The sequence below is a fragment of the Gopherus evgoodei genome, chromosome 1, assembly GCF_007399415.2.
Source record: "Gopherus evgoodei ecotype Sinaloan lineage chromosome 1, rGopEvg1_v1.p, whole genome shotgun sequence".
In the NCBI taxonomy this organism is placed as follows: domain Eukaryota; kingdom Metazoa; phylum Chordata; order Testudines; family Testudinidae; genus Gopherus; species Gopherus evgoodei.
Window position 1 is genome coordinate 247833160 of NC_044322.1, and position 22105 is coordinate 247855264.

The window sequence follows — 22105 nt, forward strand, 5'->3', positions numbered from 1 at the left end:
GTCTCTCTCTCTCAGGTCTAGTCTACACTGGCAGTGTTAAAGCACTGGCTTGGCTTGTGTAGTCACAGCAGAGAGATAGGAGAGAGCTCTCCCAATGCTCTAAAAAAACCCAAACACCTCCATGAGGGGCCTAGCTCCCAGTGCTAGTGCACTGTCTACACTGGTATTTTACACTGCTGAAACTTGCTGCGCTCAGGGGGGTGTTTTTTCACACCCCTGAGCAAGAAAGTTGCAGCACTGTAAAGTGCCAGTGCAGACAAGCCCTTAGAGAGGCCCTATCAGCAGTCTGAGGCAGGGCAGCCTCCTCCCTGTTCATCACCCCTTCCTATGACAAGTTTTCCCTTTTAGGTTCCCCCGTCCAGGCAGAACAAGCTTTGAAAGTGTGCCTGGTTGGCGTTGAACTGCCCAGAGGTGCTCATTAGTCTCTTCTCTGTCAGTGTGAGGGTGTGCCCCAGCCCCTTCACAAGATCCCATGCATGTAGCCAGCATGACCAGCTGAGCAGTTGTGCAAACAATGGAGAACAGCAAGATGTGCTTGCCAAACTGGACAACCAGGAAACGGGATTTAAAAAATTCAGTGCTTTAAAGGTGGGGGTGCCTTCTAGTATCCATGACTCCTGGGCGGTGGAGTTTACAATTGTGACCAGAGCGGTCAGTGTTGTTGGGCATTGTGGGACAGCTGCTGGAGCACTGTTAGGGTCCAACACAGGTAATGCAGTGTTCACATTCATGCTGAGCCAACTTTAACACATCAGCCATGGTTCAATGCCATTCAGGGAGGTGGACTGACTGCACCACTGTAATGAGATGCTTACATCGGTGGGAAACAAAATTAAGTGTAGACACAGGAACAACTATGTTGACACAAGATGGCTCATGTTGACCTAACTTTGTAATGTAGACCAGGGCTCAACTACTTAGGTATTTCTGAAATGTTTACCCCAAGTGCTTGAGAAAACAGCCCCTGTCCAAAAGGAGGATTGGACCAGATTTTGGTATTTAGGCACCTGAAGATGAAGACAGGTGCTGGTGTGATTTTCAAAAGCAACAAGGCAGTGATGAAGGCAGAAAAGAAATGATTTCCATGGAAGTTAGGCACTTAAGCTCTTTCAAAATCCCACCAGCCACCCATCCGTATCTGCAGGTGCCTAAATACCTTTAAAAAATCTCACCCATTGTGACTGGACATCCTGTCACACCTTTATAGCAACTTTCTTGATTGCATTTTACAAACAAGGTAGACGTGTATCATCTCATTTTACAGCTATGGAAACCAAGACACAGAGGTTTAAGCAACCTTGTTTGAGGTCACAAAGGGGGTTATCACTAAAGCTGAGATCAGAGTGCAGGAGTTTCCAGCTCTCTGGTCTTGAGCTCAGGCCACTAGTCCACATTTTTTAAATCTGTGCAGCATATCAGCTTCAGTGGGAGTTGCACAGCTCAAGTAAATAAGATTTTTACTTTTATTCCATACCTGAGCATGAAGCAGGACTACACCTCAAGGATTCGCCCAAGCTCTGAGCAAAGGCAAGTGCCTCAGATACCATGAGAAACTTGCACAGAAGAGATTCTGGGGTCCATCATGGCCCTTAGAGACTGGCAGGGGCTTGAGGCAGCAAGAAACTTTCAATGAGAATTGGCTCTTTTAAGCCAGCCAAATGGGTGAGCAGTTAGCTGCACCTTTTTCCGTGCAAACCCAAGAACTGCATTCCTAGAATGAGAGTATGTTTAGGCCAGCCAGCCCTAGCCACTCCCATGAGCTCTCTGCTTATCTGGCTGCACAAAATGGCTAGCCTTGCAATCAGAGATGCAGTTATTTCATGAGAAGACAAGAGTGACAACCACAGTGCCCTGTCTCGCTTCCAATACAGGAAGTTGCATTGTCTACCTCGATCCTAGTATAGTGCAAACCCTAGCAGCACCAACCTTAAATGCCATCTCTGCTAGATCCCCAGACCCACAAGCCCCACTCCTTCCATATTTTCAGATGTTGCAACTTTTTGCACATTTGGCTGACCAAAGAGAGGCAAATGATCTAAGCCAGAAGCAAGCCTGAATTAGTTTTATCCTTCTTGCTTTATTCTCTAATAAATTGGTACAGGAGCTAGTCATGTTGCTTAAAAGTAATGGATAACTCAAATGGAGTCCTTCCCAGATGTCTTGCATCTTGCACTGAAAGAAAGACACTTATTGTCTGATATTTGAATACATTAATAGTTAGAAATTTAAATAACAGAATCAGCTAAGATCTGACCTATCTTACAAGTGATCAGTTATACAAACCATTTTTCGCTGCAATTGTGGGAGTAGGAGGAGTTACATCAATGAAGAACTCAACATCCCAGTGCCTTCAGTGCACTAGAAGTCACTGCAATGTGGTTTTAAGGACATAAAAACAATGCAATACACCATATGGCAACTTATGCACCTTATCTACTGTGATTTAAAGATGTATGGTTTTATGAACTCCTCAGTCCCCAGTAAGTCAGTAAAATAGATTGTATCCCAAAAGGGTTAAAATTAGCTCACCTAATTACTACATTTGTCTACCATAGCTTGTGATCCCTTATTATCTTTAAAAGGATCCATATTGTTTTAATATCTTCCCAGTGAAAGTGACATGGGCACATCACATATCCTAAAGCAGAGACCTACCCAGAAAATCTACTCAAGGTCCTCCCATTGAGTTGGAAATAGGAGTTTCTTTGAAACTGATATAGCAGTAAGTAGGTTTTGTAGGTTAATCATTGCTCCTAACTATGTGTACACAGATTTTTGTTTTGCTTTTTATGGGGAGAAAGGGGGAGAGGAAGACAAAATATACTTTTTTAGTAATCAACTGTAAGAGAAAAAGAATATTGTACAACCACAAGTATCTAGTTTCTCTTATTTCTTAGCTAAGAAGCATATGTTTAGAGCTTTGATGCTGATTAGCAAAATGGAAAGGACTCAAAACTAGTTTTTTTGTTTCAAATGTAGGATCACAGAAATAAAGCTAGGCCCTAAGTATTTATCTTTGGAATGTTTCACCTCTGTACAGGAATTTGATGCGGATGGAGTTAAAGATCATACTCCTGAATACGATATTGTTGGTTTTTTTCTCCTTGCCAAAGTGGAACAAAATGAGACTAGCTCAATAGCCTGGAAGCTGTAGGATACACCGCAGCAAGGAACACTCCAATTCAGAAGCAATGCTGCAACTCTGTCACTTTGCAACTAAAAGAACACAAGATAGGGCGGGGACATGGGAAAATGTCAATTGGCTGCAAGAGTCACTCCTGCCTGCCAAGCTATTGATTTTCTTGAGCATCCATAATTAGCATGCCTCACATGCAGAGGGGAGGGGAAATAAATGTCTCTGGAAAGGGGAAGCAGAGAGAGTGTTCTCAGGACACTGCCTGGACTGCCTTTCATAGAATCATAGGCCTGGTCTACACTGGGTGGGGAGAAATCGATCTAAGATATGCAACTTCATCTACGAGAACAGCGTAGCAGAAGTCGACGTATCTTAGATTGTCACGGCTCCCCAGTTGACTTTGCTTCCGCCTCTCGCCCAGCTGGAGTTCAGCAGCTGATGGGAGAGCGATCGGGGATTGATTTATCGTGTCTACACTACATGCGATAAATCAAGCCCCGTCAGATCAATCACCACCCACTGATCTGGCGGGTAGTGTAGATGTACCCAAAGAATATCAGGGTTGGAAGGGACCTCAGGAGGTCATCTAGTCCAACCCCCTGCTCAAAGCAGGACCAATCCCTAGACAGATTTTTGCCCCCAGATCCCTAAATGGCCCCCTCCAGGACTGAACTCACAACCCTGGGTTTAGCAGGCCAATGCTCAAACCACTGAGCTATCCCATTCAGCATGGCTCAGCTCCGGGGGGGGGGGGGGAGGGAGAGAGAGGGAGAGACCCACCGACCGCATTTTGGGGTAAAGCAGCAGCAAGATTAACTAATGTAATTATTAAAGAGTAGTTACATAGTAGGCATTGGCTTCTGATGCTGGAACTTATGCTCATTCTTGGTAACGACCTATGCACCACACACCGTAGGTTAAAAAAAGTAGCCACTTCTTCAAACACATCTGCACGTGAACCCAGTGATCTTAACTGAGTAAGACTGACAGAGAATAGACATGAAAGATTCAAGCACTGCTTTGGTATTTTATGAAACATTTGTGACATTCACACATTCAAATTAACATCAGCAGCAAGTTTAAGCTTTATCCTGCACTTTCTGAGCAAGATCTTCCATTATTGATCTATTTTTGAAACACACCACAACATATGCATTCAGTAGATAGTCACCTATGTATCTTCCAGGAATATACATAAGCAAACTCTAGCTCTTTCTCTTATGTGGTTCTTTCCCATCATGAAGAAGCCCCTCCTCAAAAGGGCTGCTACACAGCCATAAATCTGCAGTAACTCCAAAAAGTTAATTAAAATTTTCATCTGTGTAACAAAACAGAATCTAGTCCAGAAAAAAAAAATATATATATATACACACACAATATATATATATATATTAAATATGCTATTAGCCTGAGAAAATTGATCTGCTGGAGTTTCATTTTGTAATCCCATAGTGGATTACACCAACAACAATTTCATCAAAAATTCTTTGCAAGGCCTGGCATTACTTGCTATATCTTATTATTAAGGTAAACATTCCTCAAAAGAACTGTACGATTTGAATCTCTCTCTGATTCATTGTGACATCCTATTTGCTGGCTGCAGTTAGAGGAGTCAAAACAAAAACAAAAATTCAAAACACACATTTTTTTTTCTTGTCTTTATTGATTTAGGCTTCGGAGATACAGCCCAAAAGAGTGCATCTGTAGAAAATCACCATACACGCTATAGATATAGCACTGTCATATGTTCAGAATCTTAAGCCTTCAACAAATCACAGGGAGAACATTCAAACTAATGTTTTTTGGCAGAGCAGACTGTGAATAGAGAGGACATGGGGAGGGAACTTTTTTGCTTTGAAGAGAAACATTTCAAACAGGAATGAAGAGCCTCTTTGTTAAAAATGCAGCCCTAGTCACCATGTAAAAATTGTTACGAAGATTTGACAGTTCATTTAAGATAGCCATGTTTAATCTAGTGTACTATTGGAAACTTCGTGTGGAATGTCTAGGGGGTGATGAGGCTGTGTTCTAATTACAGGTACAATCCAGTTGTCAGCACCCTGTATGCCATTGAGATGGTAACTGCATACCCAGCTGCCCAAGACAAGCCTCTGCTGGGCTGGGGGAGAGGCGTCAAATACGCAATAGTGTGAAAGATTCTAGCCCCAACGAAGATCCTGAAGTGCAGCAAGGCTGTGGACAGAGCAGGGCCACTCAGGGCATAGAGCAGACCAATGCCAATAAACGGGACAATGTTTTCAAGGTCGTTCAGGTGGCCTCTGGGGAAAGAAAGTTGTTGTACAGAATAAAGCATTGGTTTCAAAAAGACTTAGAAAGTTCTACTTTATCTTCAAAGCAGTGCTAACAACTAAGGACCAGATTAACACACATTTATCTTTATGCACATCAGTGGTTCTCAAACTTTTGTACTGGTGATCCCTTTCACATAGCAAACCTCTGAGTATGACCCCTCTTATAAATTAAAAACACTTTTTTATAAATTTAACACCACTATAAATACTGGATGCAAAGCAGAGTTTGAGGTAGAGGCTGACAGTTCATGACCTCCCCCATATAATAACTTCACGACCCCCTGAGGGGTCCCAACCCCCAGTTTGAGAACCTGTGATGTACAATCATAGACTCAATAAAGAGTTAATATGAAAAACATATTTTTTAGGGGCATGTCCCTCAACTCCCTTCCCTTTCCCCTGGCTTTAATTTTGTGTTTTAAATTTTATAGCTGTAATTCCTGGAGTGCATTGGAGGTACAATTTAACTGAAAAGCACTCCAAAATATTAAAGCTGTATTGGATAGTCAGTCTAATGAATTCTTTAGAAAGTACTTTAATATGCATTATTTCAGCTATCCTTGATAGTCTGCAGCATTGCCTTTATGAATTAATTTTCATGACAAACTTCAATGCACAAATAGTTTATTCCTCCCAATCAAAGTGCCTGACAGTCAGCCATCTTGCAGAACATTCTTTTTTGAGCACTCTGGCCTAATGAGTGTCCCATTTGTTCCTCTGGTTGTTTCTTCTCCACTGGTAGGCCACACAGTTTTCAGGTATTGTTATTTTGATGCCATAAATCAAATTATCTGAAATGGGCCCAAACCAAAACCCCAGATCTGAAAATGCTCTTCCACACCTCCCATAGAACTCTTCCTCTGCTTCCACAACTTTGGGAAAATTTAATTCAAGCAAGTGCTTTGCTGTCTGGCACTACCATTAATTATTTTAGGTTTGCCTGCTAGCCAGTAACAGATTAGGAACTGTTTGCATTGCTTTTTATCATAAAAGCAGAAACACACTAAAAATATATATTAAACATAGAAATGTTATTAGGCCTCTTCTTACATTAATAAACCCAACTGAAACTAAATCACTCTTACAGTATGCTTCATTCTTCACAGTTGTCATGAAGTTTGCAAAAAAAAAAAAACAACAACCCATAATAACTATTTGCCAACACCATATAAAGTTAACCACTGCTGTAAAAAGAATGTGTGTTGCAATGTTAATTGAATAAGTTGAACTGGGCTGAGTTAACTGTTCTGTGGAAGCATCAACACAGGAATCAATGGCCAGGGCCATAACCAGGGTGGGACGAGCGGGGCAGTCACCCAGGGTGCAAAGCCGCCGGGGTGGAAAAATAATGGGGAAAAAAACAGCAGGGGTTATAAATATGATTGCTCACCCTGGGTGCTAACATGCCTAATTATGGCTCTGTCTATGGCTTTGGGGGAGGAGGGCTTAGGACAGAATCTTAACACTGATTTGTGGGTGTAATTCTAGTAGGTTGTTTGTGTTTGTTTTTTTTTTTAAATAACAGTGTATCCTACATGGACAATTTACTCTACCTTCACATGGCCTTTCCACCTTTTTGAAGCTATACACGTACAGGAATGACTTCTCACTGAAATGCAGCCACTTTTGTGCACATCATCCAAGTGGACACTAGCAAACAACTCACTGCACAACAGAGGGGGAGATGGGGAACTTTTGGCCAGTATCCTCAGAGAACCCCCTCAGGCTTATAAAGAAGTGCCCTGGACTCATTGGTGGTCACTCAGAACAGACTTCAAGGAACTACAGTAGATTCCACTTATTAAAAATCCCTGCGTGGCCAGCAAAAAATTGCTACCATCCAGCAGTTGCTAATAAGTGGACAGCGAGTTTGCGAGGCTGTAGCCAGAGAAGGTAGTGCAAGGACATGCCTTTCCTGGCTGCAGCCCTGCAGGCCGGACAGTGGTAAGGAGAAAGGCTGCAGCCCAGATGCCAGGGCTTTCTACATGGAGCAGAGGTACTGGGGCTGCATCATACTTCTCCCTGAGCTCTCTCTTAGGGCTCAGCATATCACAGCACTTCCTTCCCTGGATGCAGCTTCCTGAAGCAGGGTGCAGCCCGAAAAATTCAGGCACTCTGCATCTCTGCCATCCAGGCTGCAGCCCCTCTCCCCACTACTGATCTGCCCACAGCCTCACTTCCCAGCCTGCAGCCTGTTACTGCCTGTGTGCAGGCAGATTTGCAGAAGGAGGAGCTGGAACAAAGAGCACCAGCCACAAGTTTGCAGGGCTGCAGTGAGGGAAGGTGTCCCAGCAATTCCTTCCTTGGCTGCTGCCTCACAAACTTTCCCTCACCTGGGGGATTTCTTCCCAAAAGAGTTGGTAGTAAACCAGTGCCAATATCCAAATCCCCTTCACAGTGATGTTAATGGGATGGGATTGGTTCCCAGCAATATGTTTCCATTAACTGGAAATCAGGATACATGGAATCCTCTCTACATAAATCTACCTTTGCAAGGATGCATTTGATTCCTAGTGATGGTTCCAAAGAGTCTTGTTGCTTATGTTAAAAGAGTCTTCCCCATCACTGACATTTGATAGCTTGCTCCCCAGCAGTGGGAATAAAGATATAACTTCACATTAAAGCCATTAGGAGAAAGAGTTGTGGGCCATGTTTATTAGCCATTTTTATATTGATAAAATCCCTTTTGCTTTGCTTTTTTTTTATACTATATCACATAAGTCACTAGTCTTCATTAAAGTTGAATTAAATGAAAAATTTCCTTTTTCGGGGGGACAGCAGGGGGATTAGTAATGATTTGTCAAAAAGTATCTGTAAGTAATATTTTTGGGAGAGTATAGATGAATGTCACCGCAAGCTAAATAAAAGCAAAAAAAGTTTCAAACCAATATTCAGCCCCTAGAGAAAGGCTCCTGGCAGAATGGAAACACTTAACTTCTAATACACTGCTAAGTGACATATCACCATTTTTTTAACACAATATAGGATTATATCTTCCTGTATAACTAGTGCAACAGTAGGGAACCTGTGGATTCCATTATGCAAAGAGAGAAAAGGCCTCAACTCCTACTCAGTACAACTCCTCGCCAGACTGGGCCCTGTGATATTATCTTGAATTCCATGATTTGAATAGGTAATACACTATTCCTCTTCCTCAGCATTTCCTTTGTATTAGCAAGAGTTGAATAGGAAAGGTCAGTAACCACAGCTGTTCGTGTGCAAGTTGCATAAGAAGCTTATTTATACTTACTATCACCCACTGAAGGTCAGTCCAGTTTTTAAGCTTAGTTTACAATCTTCCTCCCCCCCCGCCCCCCACGTCATACACACATTGGATATTGCTCAGGATCAGGCTTTCATTCACAATCAGCCCTTGCCCACCCAGATAAATAATATTTAAATACATACATAAAATTAACAATACATACGCTGATCAGATTGTGTTCTTTTTAGACACTTGTTCCATTAGATTACCACATAAACAAAACAAATTATATATGGGACCTAGAGAAAATGGGCTGTAATTCATTCTCTAAAATAGCTTTATTCTGCTACCCAAGAATCGTTCTGATAGACTTCTGTGGTATTACCTGCGCACACGTTCAACGTCTGGGTCAGTCCGCAGGTACTTCTTAGCATTCTCACCTTTGCCAAACGTTACTGTATCTTCTGGGTTACTAAATGCCTGTTCAAACAAACACACAACCCCACCAAATGCATTAGAAGAAATGCAGCTCTTCTTGCTAAGATATAAAAGCTTCCTGCAGCTTGGTGTGTGTTCTCTTAAAGAACATCCCTAACATCCTAGTAATCCTAACTGATGTTACATATGTGCACCAAAGCCTTGTAAACTGAAAAAAAAATCAAGCCTACTCTACATAACAGCTTTTGTACTAGAACTACGTGAGTGAGGGGTGGGATTTTTTTTCCTATGTAGTTATAATGCTACATGCCCTAGTGCGGAAGCAGATATACTGGTAAAAAAGGTGCCTTATATCAGTATAGCTTATTCCCATTTGGGAATAGTCATATTGGTATAAAGGTGCTTTGCATCAGTAGATCTGTGTCCACACTAGTAGAGCTGTACTGCTCTAACTATAACAGTATAGCTTAATGCAATACAATCTGTGTGTGTGGATGAGGCCTCAGTTATAGTGAGGGCTGGAAGAAAGTGGAAGCTGACTGAAACTCAACCTTGCCAAGACAGAAGTGGTATGATTGGTCTGGGAAGCCATCTAGAAGAGATGGTAGGTATAATTGCTGCCAGCTTGCTTGCTTTCTTCCCTCAGATTCCCATGTGGCAGCAGTAGCCAGGTGGGCTTCTCCCCTCTCATCTGCCTTTAAACCAGTTAGGAGGCCATTATCTCTCCTCTCACCTAGCTATACAGTCCTTTGTTACTTCCAGACTGAATACTGCAATACACACAGCTTGGCAATCTGTGAATTTCCTCCCCACCCTCCCACCCCCAATTATTATTTGGTTAGTTTGGCACAAAAAAAAAAAATCACACAATATCTGCTTTATAAGGTATGTGCTCAAGAGACAGCGCGTTCTGCGCAACAAGAGAGAATCCACAAGGATTTCTATATAGAAGAATGGAATAGTTTCAGGAGCAGAAAGATACAGTAACTCAAATGTGTCTGTAAAAGAGACTCCCTTGTAATTACGCTGGTAGGCATTTTCTATTAGTGACATTAAATGAAGCACCACCAGACTAAGGAAAGGAACTGAATATTATTAGAATAATAATAATAATAATAATAAGTATTTAAAGTAGAAAAGGAAAGAGATACTTTTGATACTTTTGTATTTTAATGTGAATCTCAATCGGTTCTGCCACATTACATCCCTGGTTTTTTACCTTTCTTGTTATTCTGAAGAATGCTGTTGTAACACTCATTAGCATCATTTTTAAAAGGACAATGGTTGTGTAGGTAGCATAAGCCAGGAACACCTCGCTGTCAATTAGCTGGGCAAGTTCAGCCATTTCTGCGTATCTCACTGAAGGCCTACAAGAGAAAATTTAGACCAAGAGTGTAACAAATGGAAGTATGATGATACATTGACTAGAACAGCTTTCCTTAGCAGCGCTGTAGCAACGCCATAATTAAGGCTGTGACTTAATAACTCTATGCCTAAACTCTCTATCTTCACTAAGCTGCAACTCTAAAAAGTCCTCTTGGTGCTCTATAGTTCTCCTTTTCAAGGAATTGTTCATTGAGTCATGAAAATATGCAGCCAAAACATTTAACAAACAACCACACAAAGAAAAACAGTTTAATTACAGAACATAATACACCTTCAGTCATCAGCACTACAAACGTAGTCAAGACTTTCCCTTAGCATGAAGTTAGACTGACTTCTTCAATGTCTTTTCCCTCACAAGTTCGGTGGGTGCGATGAGACAGTCCTAAGTTTATCTTTCCACTTAATATTATATAATGAACTTTTATTACTAGCAGAATAATTAAAGTTGCATGCATTTGAGCCTGCTCAGGATATAGATATGGGTTATCAAAAGGCTCCACCAGACCATCACTGGAAGAAAAAAAGACAGGAGAAGAAATGTATCTAATCAGTCTTGTTTTCATCAAGAACATGCCATAGAGACTTATGTCTACTTCAACTGGAGGCACCGAAGAACACTCCTATATGTTGGGGATTCAGTAGGTGGTACTTGAGACAGAACAAAACAGATACCCCAACAAGGCATTACAGGGCCCTGTAGTGGCAGATTGGGACTAAGCCACTCTCTTACAGAAGTTATATAGTATTAAATTCTAACCACTTCTGTCAGAGATTCCATGCTATTTTGTGTGTTTAGATTTTTAAGAGTAGGAGTGGTAAACCAAGTATCCCAGGCAAAAATCAGAACTATATCAAAGCTATATATTTTCTGGTGGAATATTTGACACTTTAGCCACTTCTTCTGTTTCGTTCACAAATAGGATGATTGAATTTATTTGTTATTCAAGATTATTCACCAAACAATTTCTGGAAATAAATCAAAATATTTTGGTTTGCTATGGCTGGGTACATAGTACTGTCTGTTACCTGACTGAGTGAGTGTAACTTATTGCATGGTATTTCTGGGACAAGTTCTTACATCCACAACTTCAAAATATGCTTCCCAAAAACACTCATTTACAACTTGTTTTTCCCATAAATATCCACAAGATCTTAAGAATGGCTGTAGAGGGTCAGGCTCATGATCCATTTAACCCAGCGAGGCATGCCAGATGCTTAAGAGGGAATGAACAGAACAGGGCAATTATCGAGTGACCCATCTCCCTGTTGTCCACTCTCAGGCTTTGGCAGTCAGATGTTTAGGGCTACCCAGAGCATAGGGTTGCATCCCTGACCATCTTGGCCAATAGCCACTGATGGACGTATCCTCTATGAAATTCCCAATTATTTTTTTTTGAATTCCACAGGCTCACTATGCACCGTGTGAAGCAGTACTTGCTTATGTTGGTTTAAATCTGCTGTCTACAAACTTCATTGGGCAACCTCTGGTTCTTGTGTTCTCTGAAGGGGTAAATAACACTTTCCCATTCACTTTCTCCACATCACTCATGACTATATAGACCTCTGTCATAGCCGATCTCTCTTCTAAGCTGAACAGTCTGAATCTTTTTAATCTCTAAATAAATAAATAATAATTGGAGATATACCTATCTCCCAGAACTGGAAGGCACCTCAGAAGGTCATCGAGTCCAGCCCCCTTGTCATAAACAGATAGTTAAGGGTTAATGTCTCTTTTACCTGTAAAGGGTTAACAAATGGTAAAACAAAAATACCTGATCAGAGGACCAATCAGGAAACAAGATACTTTAAAATCTCGGTGGAGGGAAGCCTTTGTTTGTGTTTTTTTGGGTTTTGCTTTGTTCTCTCTGGATTCTGAGAGGGACCAGACATGTAAGCAGATTCCTCCAATCTTTCTGAAAAAATCTCTTCTGTTCTAATTTTAGTAAGTATCAGGAAAAGGCGAGTTTAGTCTTTTGATTGTTTTCTGTATTTGCAAATGTGTAGTTTGCTGGGAGTATTTAAAATTGTATTTTGCTGGGGGGGGGCTTCTCTCTAGTGTCCATAAGCTGAAAGGCCCTGTAACTTTTACCATCTAAATTACAGAGACAACTTTTACTTTTTTCTTTCTTTTTTATTAAAAGTTTTGCTTTTTAAGACTTGTTTGATTTTTTCCCCTTGTTGAGGCTCAAGGGAATTGAGCCTGTACCTACCAGGAAATTGGTGAGAGACAGGGAGAGAGAAGGGAGGGGGGAAAGGTGGAATCCCTTTGTTTAGATTCACGGAGCTTGAATCTGTCTCTCTCTCCAGGATAGCCCAGGGAGGGAATGCCTGGGAGGGGGAGAGAAGGGGGAGAAAAAAAACCTGATTTCTCTGTGTTGTGATTCAAGGAGTTTGAATCACAGTGATCTCATAGTGTACCCAGGGAGGGAAAGATCTGGGAGGAAGAAAGGAGAAGGGGGGGAAATGGTTTATTCCCCTTTGCTGTAAGACTCAAGGAATTTGGGTCTTGGGGTCCCCAGGGAAGGTTTTTGGGGGCACCAGAGTGCCCCAAAACACTATAATTTTTTGGGTGGTGGCATCTTATCAAATCTAAGCTGGTAATTAAGCTTAGAGGAATTCATGCTGGTCCCCCATTTTTGGACTCTAAGGTTCAGATTGGGGAATTATACCATGACACCTCTGCCTTCACTAGCAGGACCAAGTTCTGATTTTTGCCCCAGATCCCTAAGTGGCCCCCTCAAGAATTGAACTCACAACCCTGGGTTTAGCAGGCCAATGCTCAAACCACTGAGCTATCCCTTCCCTCTTCCTTGTATGGAAGCTGTTCCATACCCATAATCATTCTTGTGGCCCTTCTCTGTACCTTTTCCAACTCAAATATATCTTTTTTGAGATGAGGCAATCAGAACTGCATGCAGTATTCAAGATGTGGGTGTATCATAGCTATATATACAGCAGCATTATCATATTATCTGTCTTATTATTTATCCCTTTCCGAATGGCTCTTAACATTCTGTTTACAGCATTGTTGCAGCCATGTAAGTATCTTTTATTGGACCAATTTCTATTCGTGAAAGAGACAAGCTTTGAAGCTACACAGAGCTCTTCTGCAGGTTTGAGCATTCTGTAGTTTGCTGACTGGTGCTGCAAATTGAGCAGATATTTTAAGTAAACTTGCTTGCTAGTACAGTCAGGGCCAGCTTTAAGAAGTGCGGGGCCCCATTTGAATACCCGGCGGTCCAGGTCTTCGGCAGCACTTCGGTGGTGGGGGGTCCTTCACTCGCTCCAGGTCTTCTGCGGCACTGAAGGACCACCCCCGACACCGAAATGCCGCTGAAGACCTGGAGCGAGTGAAGGACCCCCTGCCGAAGTCCTACACCGCCACTGGGTATGTAAAAAGAATTAAAAAATTTAAAAGGCGCCTAAGGCACGGGGCACTATTCGGGGGAATCGGCCTAAAGCCGGCCCTGAGTACAGTCATGACATTACAAAAAGCAAAGGTAAAGAGTGTGAACACCGGAAGACGAGGCCTAAAGGAAAGCGAAGAGGGGACATAACAGTTTTCAAATATGTGAAAGGTCATTACAAAGAGGACGGTGATCAATTGTTCTCCATGTCCACTGAAGGCAGGATAAGAAGTAATCAGCTTAGTTTGCAGTAAGAAAATGTAGGTTAAATACCAGGAAAAACTATAAAAATTAGTGAAGAACTAGAACAGGTTAGACTAGGGAGGTTGTGGAATCCCCATAATCGAAGATTTTAAAGAACAGGTTAGACAAACACTTGTTAGGGATGGTCTAAGTATATTGAATCCTGCCTCAGATGGGTCGGATGGACTAGATGACCTCTTGAGATTCCTTCCAGCCCTTCATTTCTGTAATTCTATTTATGTTTGGGGTTTTCTGTTTTTTTTTAAAAGGGCACTAAACCCACCCCCCAAAAAAAAGAATTGCAGTCTTCGGTATTATATTGCAAAGAAGCAGGGTGCTAATCCATTCCGCCCACTTGGCTTTGTTGGTGACCTTTAAGTGTGAGCAGGGAAGGCATGGGTAGCTGCCAATACACTCTTAAAACACTTATACATACAAATGAACATTTATACTAAAAACAAAGTATTAGTGCTTTTAGTGATTCACTGTCTTGTGTGTTTGTCTGTCTGTGTGTGTGTGTGTCTCTCTCTCTCTCACACACACAGACACACACCCCGTTCCTTTCCCCACATATAAATTGCTCGTACCCTGTAAAGAACAGAAGCATCAGATTTGGCATTTTTGTTTGTTTATTTTAAACTGTTTAGGAATCAGAACTGGTTACAGGGTACATGATGGTAGCCAGAAATACCGTATATACTCGATCATAAGCCGGTTAATTTATAAAATCGACCCCCCCTCCCAAGATGGATAAATAAAATGGAAATTTTTAATACGTGTTCATAAGCCGACCCTATAATTCAGGGGTCAGCAAACTTTGGCTCCCGGGCCATCAGGATAAGCCGCTGGCAGGCCGAGATGGTTTGTTTACCTCAAGTGCCCGCAGGCACGGAGGTAAACCTAAGTAAACAAAGTGTCCCGGTGCGCCAGCTGCTTACCCTGACGGGCCGGCACAGCAACTAGTGGGGAAATTTTTTAGGGGGGAGAAGCTAGGAGTCAGGGGAGTAACCCTGTGACCACCCCCCACCCCTACCCCAGGACCCCCATATTCTCCCCATCCCATACCTTCCCACCTTATCTGGGGAGGATGTCTCTGGCCCGACTGGAGCTGCTCTGGTGGACGGTGTGGCCACAGCATGTTCCAGCGGGCTGGGTCAGGTGGCATGGCTGCAGCGTGCTCCAGCGGCGTGGCCACAGCCTGCTCTGGGGGGTGGGGCCAAGTGGCACGGCTGCAGCCTACCAGCCCCAGAACTGCAGCTGCTTTGGAGGCTGGGGAGAGAGCAGCATGGCCAGAAGGGGAGAGACTCTGGCCCCGCCTCTTCCCTTCTGGCTGTGGTGCCTCTCCTTGCTCCCTCTGTTGGGGAGAGGGGCTGTGTCTCACCTCTCCCCCTCTATACCTGTTCATAAGCTGACTCCCTTCTCTGGTGCTTCCCTTTTTTACTAAAAAGAATTCGGCTTATGAACTAGTATATACGATAGGTCTCTTCTGGGTTGAAGAATGATTTTATTTTTACTTAAAAGTATCAGCAACATACTATATGTATTAGTATGATATTTAAATAATAGATATGAGTACCTCATTTTTTGCAATAAAGCTATTCACATATTTGAGTGCATTATCAGTATTTGAAGGTAACCACTTCATTTCCATCTACTCAGGGACACGACCCTGCTTTGTAATCAAAGCAAAACTTGCTTAAGTATTTCACCCCTTTAGAAAGCATTTTTAAGAACAGGTTTTACCCCCATTAGCAGGAAAAGATTACACTAAAAAAAAAAAAAGTTGGTTAACGAGAAAAGAATAGGCAACTGCAAATTCTTTTCCCAAGGCTTTTTAAAGGAGTTCCATGGAGACTGTTCTCAACAGCATAATGTTCTGGAGAGGATGGACCTTTATGTCAGAGCTATATGTTACATAAAATAATCAAGATTAAATAAAACCTTTGTATTGCAGTAGTGCCTAGGCCCCTCAGATGAGATCAAAGCCCCACTGTGCTAGACACTGTACAAGTATTCTGTAAAAGACTGTCCCTGCCCCAAAGAATAATTTGAAGAGTTATTTTGCTGTAGGTTTTCTGTTCAGAAGTCACAAGAGCAAAGTCAGGTGGCTTATAATATCAGGGGGACCCTTGATGGACCCATAAACCAAACCAAAAACAAAACAAAAAAACTCACCACCAACAAAAACCTACATTAAGGTCACCGTTATTTGGGTTGCAAAGTCATGCACTTGAAAGTTAGTAAAGGTTAAATTTGTGGTTGCCCATGCAGCCATAATTCTGACCCCTCATGCAACCAACCTATGCACTGAAGGAGGCAGGCATCCTGTAGAAAAAATAGTATGTGATCCTGTAATTAGAGACTTTATCATAAGACACACACATAAGGGCGTCGAATTCAGGTTGCTTGGGCAACCGTAAATCTGGCATTTCCTAACTTACAAGTGTTTGACTCCGCAATTACTATTTTTCAATACAGCTCTTTTGTAGGTGATTTCGGAGGGTTAGACTTTCTTTTTACAAAAGAGAGAGAAAAACAAGTTCTATCATGCGTAACCATCTTGACCTGACCCCTTCAGCACTGCAGCATAGACTGCTTCTACTTCAACTACAGGACTGCATTAGCTAGAAGCAGAAGGCGATTGTTATCCCTAGTTTTGTGGGACATCAGCAGCTGTGTCCACGGGATAGTCGATGGACCCAGATCAGCTAATGTCTGTCCATTGTCCCACACATTCACTAGGTGGTGGTGGGGCCTCTACTCTATGCAGTGCTCCCAGACTGGGGTACAGATCACTAGGGCCAAGTGCTAGACCTGGAGGTGAAGGAATCAAGCCCATTCCAGCTCCTTTCCCCAACACGCCACTACAGCAACTCTCAGATGTGCCCAAGGCAATGTGGCATGCTTGCAATAGTCGCTTGAGAAACGTTGGTGAGAGAAAAGAAACAGTGATTCTTTAACCATTTCTCTCAGCAAAGATTAACAGAATTTCATGGGACCATCAAAAAAAAAAAAAGAAAGTAAAACAAAAAAGGGCACTTCTGCAGCCTGAGAGAGTCTGCCTGCTGAACAGCCAAGGCCTGTTGCTAACAGTGGTATGACAGTGTCTCAGAGAAAGGGTCATAATAGTCCTAACTATAGGAGTCACAACCAATGCTCATTATAACATTGTATTTACCTATTTTCCGTATTTGTGAAAACTGATCTCAGAAGCTCCAAGCTTCTATTAAGTTTAGGCCTTGTCTTCATGGGGGGAGGGGGGGTTGGGAGGGATGGAAGGAAAGGTGAATTCTCATGTGTTAAAATCCTAGTGAAGACAAGGCAGTTTGCAGTTTTCACATGTATTTTCAGATCAAAGGAAACACTATGGAGGAGTTTAGGGTTGACCTGCTAACTTGTGGTGAAACTCCAACTGCCTTGTCTTTACAAGGATTTTAACACCTTTTTTCCTTACTGTGGACATAAGCTTAGGGTACATCTGCACTGTGTTAGAAGACTCACAGCACAGCCATCGCCAGCTCATGTCAGCTAATTTGGGATGCATGACTATAAAACTGCAGGACAGATGTTCAGGCTTGGACTGGAGCCTGGGTTCTTGGACCTTTCCCCTTCACAGGATCTCAGAGCCCAGGCTCCAGCCTGAGCATCTACCTTGCAGTTTTACAGCCCCACAGCCTCAACCCTAGTCAGCCGACATGGGCCAGTGGCAGGTGTTTTATCACAGTGTAAACATACCCGAAGAATTGGTTGGACTCTACAAAGCTCAAGTGGGAAGATCTCAGAGATCTTGTCCACGCATGTAGCAGAACCATGTTAACTCATGCCAGTCTGTCACAGTTCCACAACAATTGTGATTAACAGCCCATTGCCCACATTATTGCAGCCAGAAGCTTTAGCACCAGCACGTCATTTTTGTTTGGTTTAAATCTTGCTCTCTGCAATTCTGCATAGATGCAAACTGCAGGCCTGACGCTTCAAGCCTCCTGTGCATAGTACTCCTGTTAAAGTCCAGTGGGGTTCAGTACAGGGAGAAGCTACAAAAGGAGGCCACTCTCTGTAGAAAATGGTTTCAAGTGCTTTGTGGAATGGCCTTGTGTATACTCTACAGGCATAAAAATACTACAGACTTGAGTTGACCTTTGTTAGGTCAACTTACTGCCACTGCAGTAATTACTGCAGTGGCTGATGTCCATGCTACCCTCCTTCTGTTGGTGGTGCATGTTCTCACCAGGAGCGCTTCACCAACTGATGAGGGGCAGTGTGCTGAGAGCCAGGGCTCTCAGCTCCATGCAGCACCCTGCCAGGAACCCAGCTGCCTCCCCAGGCTCTCGCCTCTCTGTTCCCCGTGGGGAGCAGGGGGCAGCCACCTGGGCTTCTCGCTTTCCTGAGCAGAGAGCCCGGGGCTGAAGCCCTGAAATTGACAAGATAATCAACAGCCAATGTAACTAATGCAGTGTCAACACTGTGACTACACAGACACAGCATCGCTGTAACTAAATTGACACGAACCCTACGCCTCTCGTGGAGATGGAGTTACTATGTCAGAGTCATAAGGCACTTATATCAGCAGGAACAATGCTGTAGTGTGTATACTAACATAGTTAGGTCCATGTAAGCTGTGTCATGTAGATCAGACCCAAACCGCACTAGTTTAACTATGTGTGTTCTTTTAAAGATCATTTAGTTCAGTGGTTCTCAAACTTCTGTACTGGTGACCCCTTTCACATAGCAAACCTCTGAGTGTGATCCCCCCCTCAAATTAAATACACTTTTATATATTTAACACCATTATAAATGCTGGATGCAAAGCAGGGTTTGGGGTGCAGGCTGACAGCTTGTGACCCCCCATAATAACCTCATGACCCCCTCAGGGGTCCCAACCCTCAGTTTGAGAACCCCTGATTTAGTTAAACTAGGGCAAAACCACAGTGTGGATACATTTAAATTAGTTTAAAATTGGCTTATATCAATTGATCTTGAATTAATAAAGAATCAGTTAAAACTAGATTGAGATAAACAAATTTATTGATTTAAGAGTATCTGCATGCAGGCTTTATATCTAAATCAATTTAAAGAACATTTTAACATGTAATATCAACATGGCCTCAGCATCTCAAGAGCAGTGGTTCAACATTTTCCTCTCTTGCAAACATGGATAAAGATCTTGTGGTCTCCCTCAAACCCGCAGTTCCTCATACCACCTATTTTGATTTATAATCTTTTTTCATTCTGTGGATCCACAAAAACGACTTCACGTATCTCACTACAGTTGCCATCTGTCTGAAGAATTTCACAACTCTAGCACAGTACTCCTGCTCTGATAAAGCAGCAAAGAATCCTGTGGCACCTTATAGACTAACAGATGTTTTGGAGCATGAGCTTTCGTGGGTGAATACCCACTTTGTCAGATGCATGTAGTGGAAATTTCCAGGGGCAGGTATATATATGCAAGCAAGCTAGAGATAATGAGGTCAGTTCAATCAGGGAGGATGAGACCCTGTTCTAGCAGTTGAGGTGTGAAAACCAAGGGAGGAGAAACTGGTTCTGTAGTTGGCAAGCCATTCACAGTCTTTGTTTAATCCTCCTCTTATCTTCAGAGGCCAGTTCACTTGCTCAGAGCCATGACTCTGCAATTTCATACTAATAAACCTTATCAGCCTTCTCCTTGCATCATCCCTGTACACAGTGGGCACAAGGATAGGTCAGTGTACTCACAATCATGCTGACTTGATTTTTTTAAAAAAAAAATACACAAGTAATTCATTCATGGCAAAAAGCACCGAGAAGAATTACTGCCTTACCCTGCATCTTGACAACATCCCAAGCACCGAGTTCTTCCTCAGGTCAAAGTTTTACATGTAATTACACTAACTCTCAAAGTTAGTTTAATTAATTTGGGGGCGGGCCACAGGAGTAATATATCCTCAGTGGAGGGCTTTGTTTTTTAAGTAATTTAAATCATTTGGGACCCTGTTTATTTCAGAGCTGAATTTTTGTAAGTAGGTTGCAATCGCCTTAAAATATTTCAAGTTTGTCCACACAACCTTAGGTGTTTGTTATGTTTTGAAATATACAAACATGAGTCCCAATCCTGCAAATACCTAGGGAAGGAAGCAATTTTGCCCATGCAAAACAGCCTCATTAAAATTATCGGACACAGGGGGAGTCCCCTTCATCTGGATGGGAGTGCGTGCACAGGGATAGAAAGCATTACTGGCAGTCACAAGAATAACACGATCATCCCTTAAGAAAACAGCAGCCTAGTTTGCAGAACACAAAGCCAATCAGTGTCTCGCGACGGCACAATTCACTCATCGCTGCTCCCTGGCCCTTTCTCTTACAAACCTCAGCCAAGAAGGATCCACTTTGGGGATCCACTCGCGCCGGGCCGGAGGGACTCCGAACCGAAGGAAGTTTGGAGCTGAACTTTGCGCCTGGGGCCCAGCTCTGACTCTCGGGCTGGAGTTCGGATCCATGCGGGGAAGGCGCGTTGCTGGGCTTCCGTGAGCCATGTAGCCCCCGCAGCACACAAGTGGCAACCGGGAGACACCCCGCACCCCACAGCGTCTGCCCGCCCCCCCCCCCGACGCGCCCCGGCCCAGGGGGCGCACTGAACGCACCTGGTTTGCGATCGGCTGGGCAGGCGACAGGTTCACACGCACAGACGCAGCTCTGGATCTGCGCTCACAGCTGCCGGCCCGCCCCCTGGAGCAGCTCGCCCTCTTTCCTGGCACGCCCCTAGCTAAATTCCCCACCTCTTCTGCCTGGACCCCCTGCCTGGCTTGTTCCCTTCACTCCAGCCCACTTTTCCTCCCCCTTAGATACTTTCCTTGGCCGGCTCCCTCCTACCTACCTCTTCCCTGCCACTCTGATGGGATCTTTCCCTACTCTCCTGCTATCACCTTCTCTCCTTCCCTTCCACCCACCTTCATTCTCCTGCTGCCCTCCACCCCGCTCCCTCACTTCCTAGCATGATTACCCCTTAGCTCTGAGGATCACACTCCCCTGGGTGTGTTGCAAGTAGGGAAAGAGGCAGGCTTTGGATCTTTTGTAACAGCTCCAGTGTTTCAAGGTTAGGAAGGAAACTTGAGGAAAGCACTTGGCCAATAGCATGCACCATTCCTCTCTGGGAGTTTGTTAATGGTGTTTTGTTTTTCCTTGCATTTTAACAGGCCTTGGGAATGTTTCCATTATGCTTGGGTTACAAGTCCATGCTATATAGTGAATGAACCCCTCACTCCCACTGGTGGGCAGGTGCCTACGCAAGCAGTCTCACTGACTTCAGTGTAACTACACCAGCTAATGATATCTTTGCAGTGTGAATAAAGAGGTTCACAGTTTGTTTCCTGAGAGAGATGTCTGAATCATACCCTCTGAACACCAATCTGAACAATCCTGGATTTTGGGAGAGTGTTGAAATCCAAAAGGTGCAATTTGGGCCCATCTCCATTACAAATACACAATGGATAATGTTTTCAAAAGACCCTGAGTGAGTGAGGAGCCTAACTGCCATTTTCAAAAGTGACTTGGGCTTGCCTAGTAGCAAAAGTTTCCTTTACAAAACAGTGAGCAGGTCACTCACAATTAGCTTTTGCAGGAAGTGAAAGTCTTGTACTAAAAAAGAGAAGAGAGATTCAGCATGTGCCATGGATTTTATCAGCCAGCGCACTAGGACTTGAAGAAAGAGAGAAACTGGACTTTGAAACTTCCTTTCCGTTTCTCCCTCAGCATCAGTGACAATGATCCTGTGACTGTGTCATTCTGATCATTGTTATGCCGAAGCATTCAGACTAACCAGGTCAGAACAAGGAAACAAAACTGCAGTCTATCCATCTATCAAGAAGTGAAAAAGAAAGAAGAACTAACTCTGGGAGAAAAAAATTTCAGAAGCAGCCTCACCACCATGTGGCAGATCAGAAATAGGTACAAAATGGACACATTGTGTAAAATGCCAGCATTGCTGTCAAACTTGTCCTAG

General features: G+C 43.1%; 1 protein-coding gene across 2 annotated transcripts; it reads right to left on the reverse strand.

Moving 5' to 3' along the window:
• Positions 1-4766: 4766 nt before the first annotated feature.
• Positions 4767-21080, reverse strand: MGST1 (microsomal glutathione S-transferase 1). 2 transcript variants are annotated; one of them, XM_030542067.1, is made up of 4 exons: positions 20748-21080; positions 10311-10458; positions 9039-9133; positions 4767-5415 (listed from the first exon to the last, which is right to left on the reverse strand). In XM_030542067.1, exons 2-4 carry the CDS (start codon positions 10434-10436, stop codon positions 5169-5171), a joined length of 468 nt encoding a protein of 155 aa, XP_030397927.1. In that variant the 5' UTR covers positions 10437-10458; positions 20748-21080; the 3' UTR covers positions 4767-5168. The 2 variants fall into 2 exon arrangements, with proteins under 2 accessions (XP_030397927.1, XP_030397920.1); XM_030542060.1 differs by lacking the exon at positions 20748-21080 and adding an exon at positions 20473-20669.
• Positions 21081-22105: the final 1025 nt, after the last annotated feature.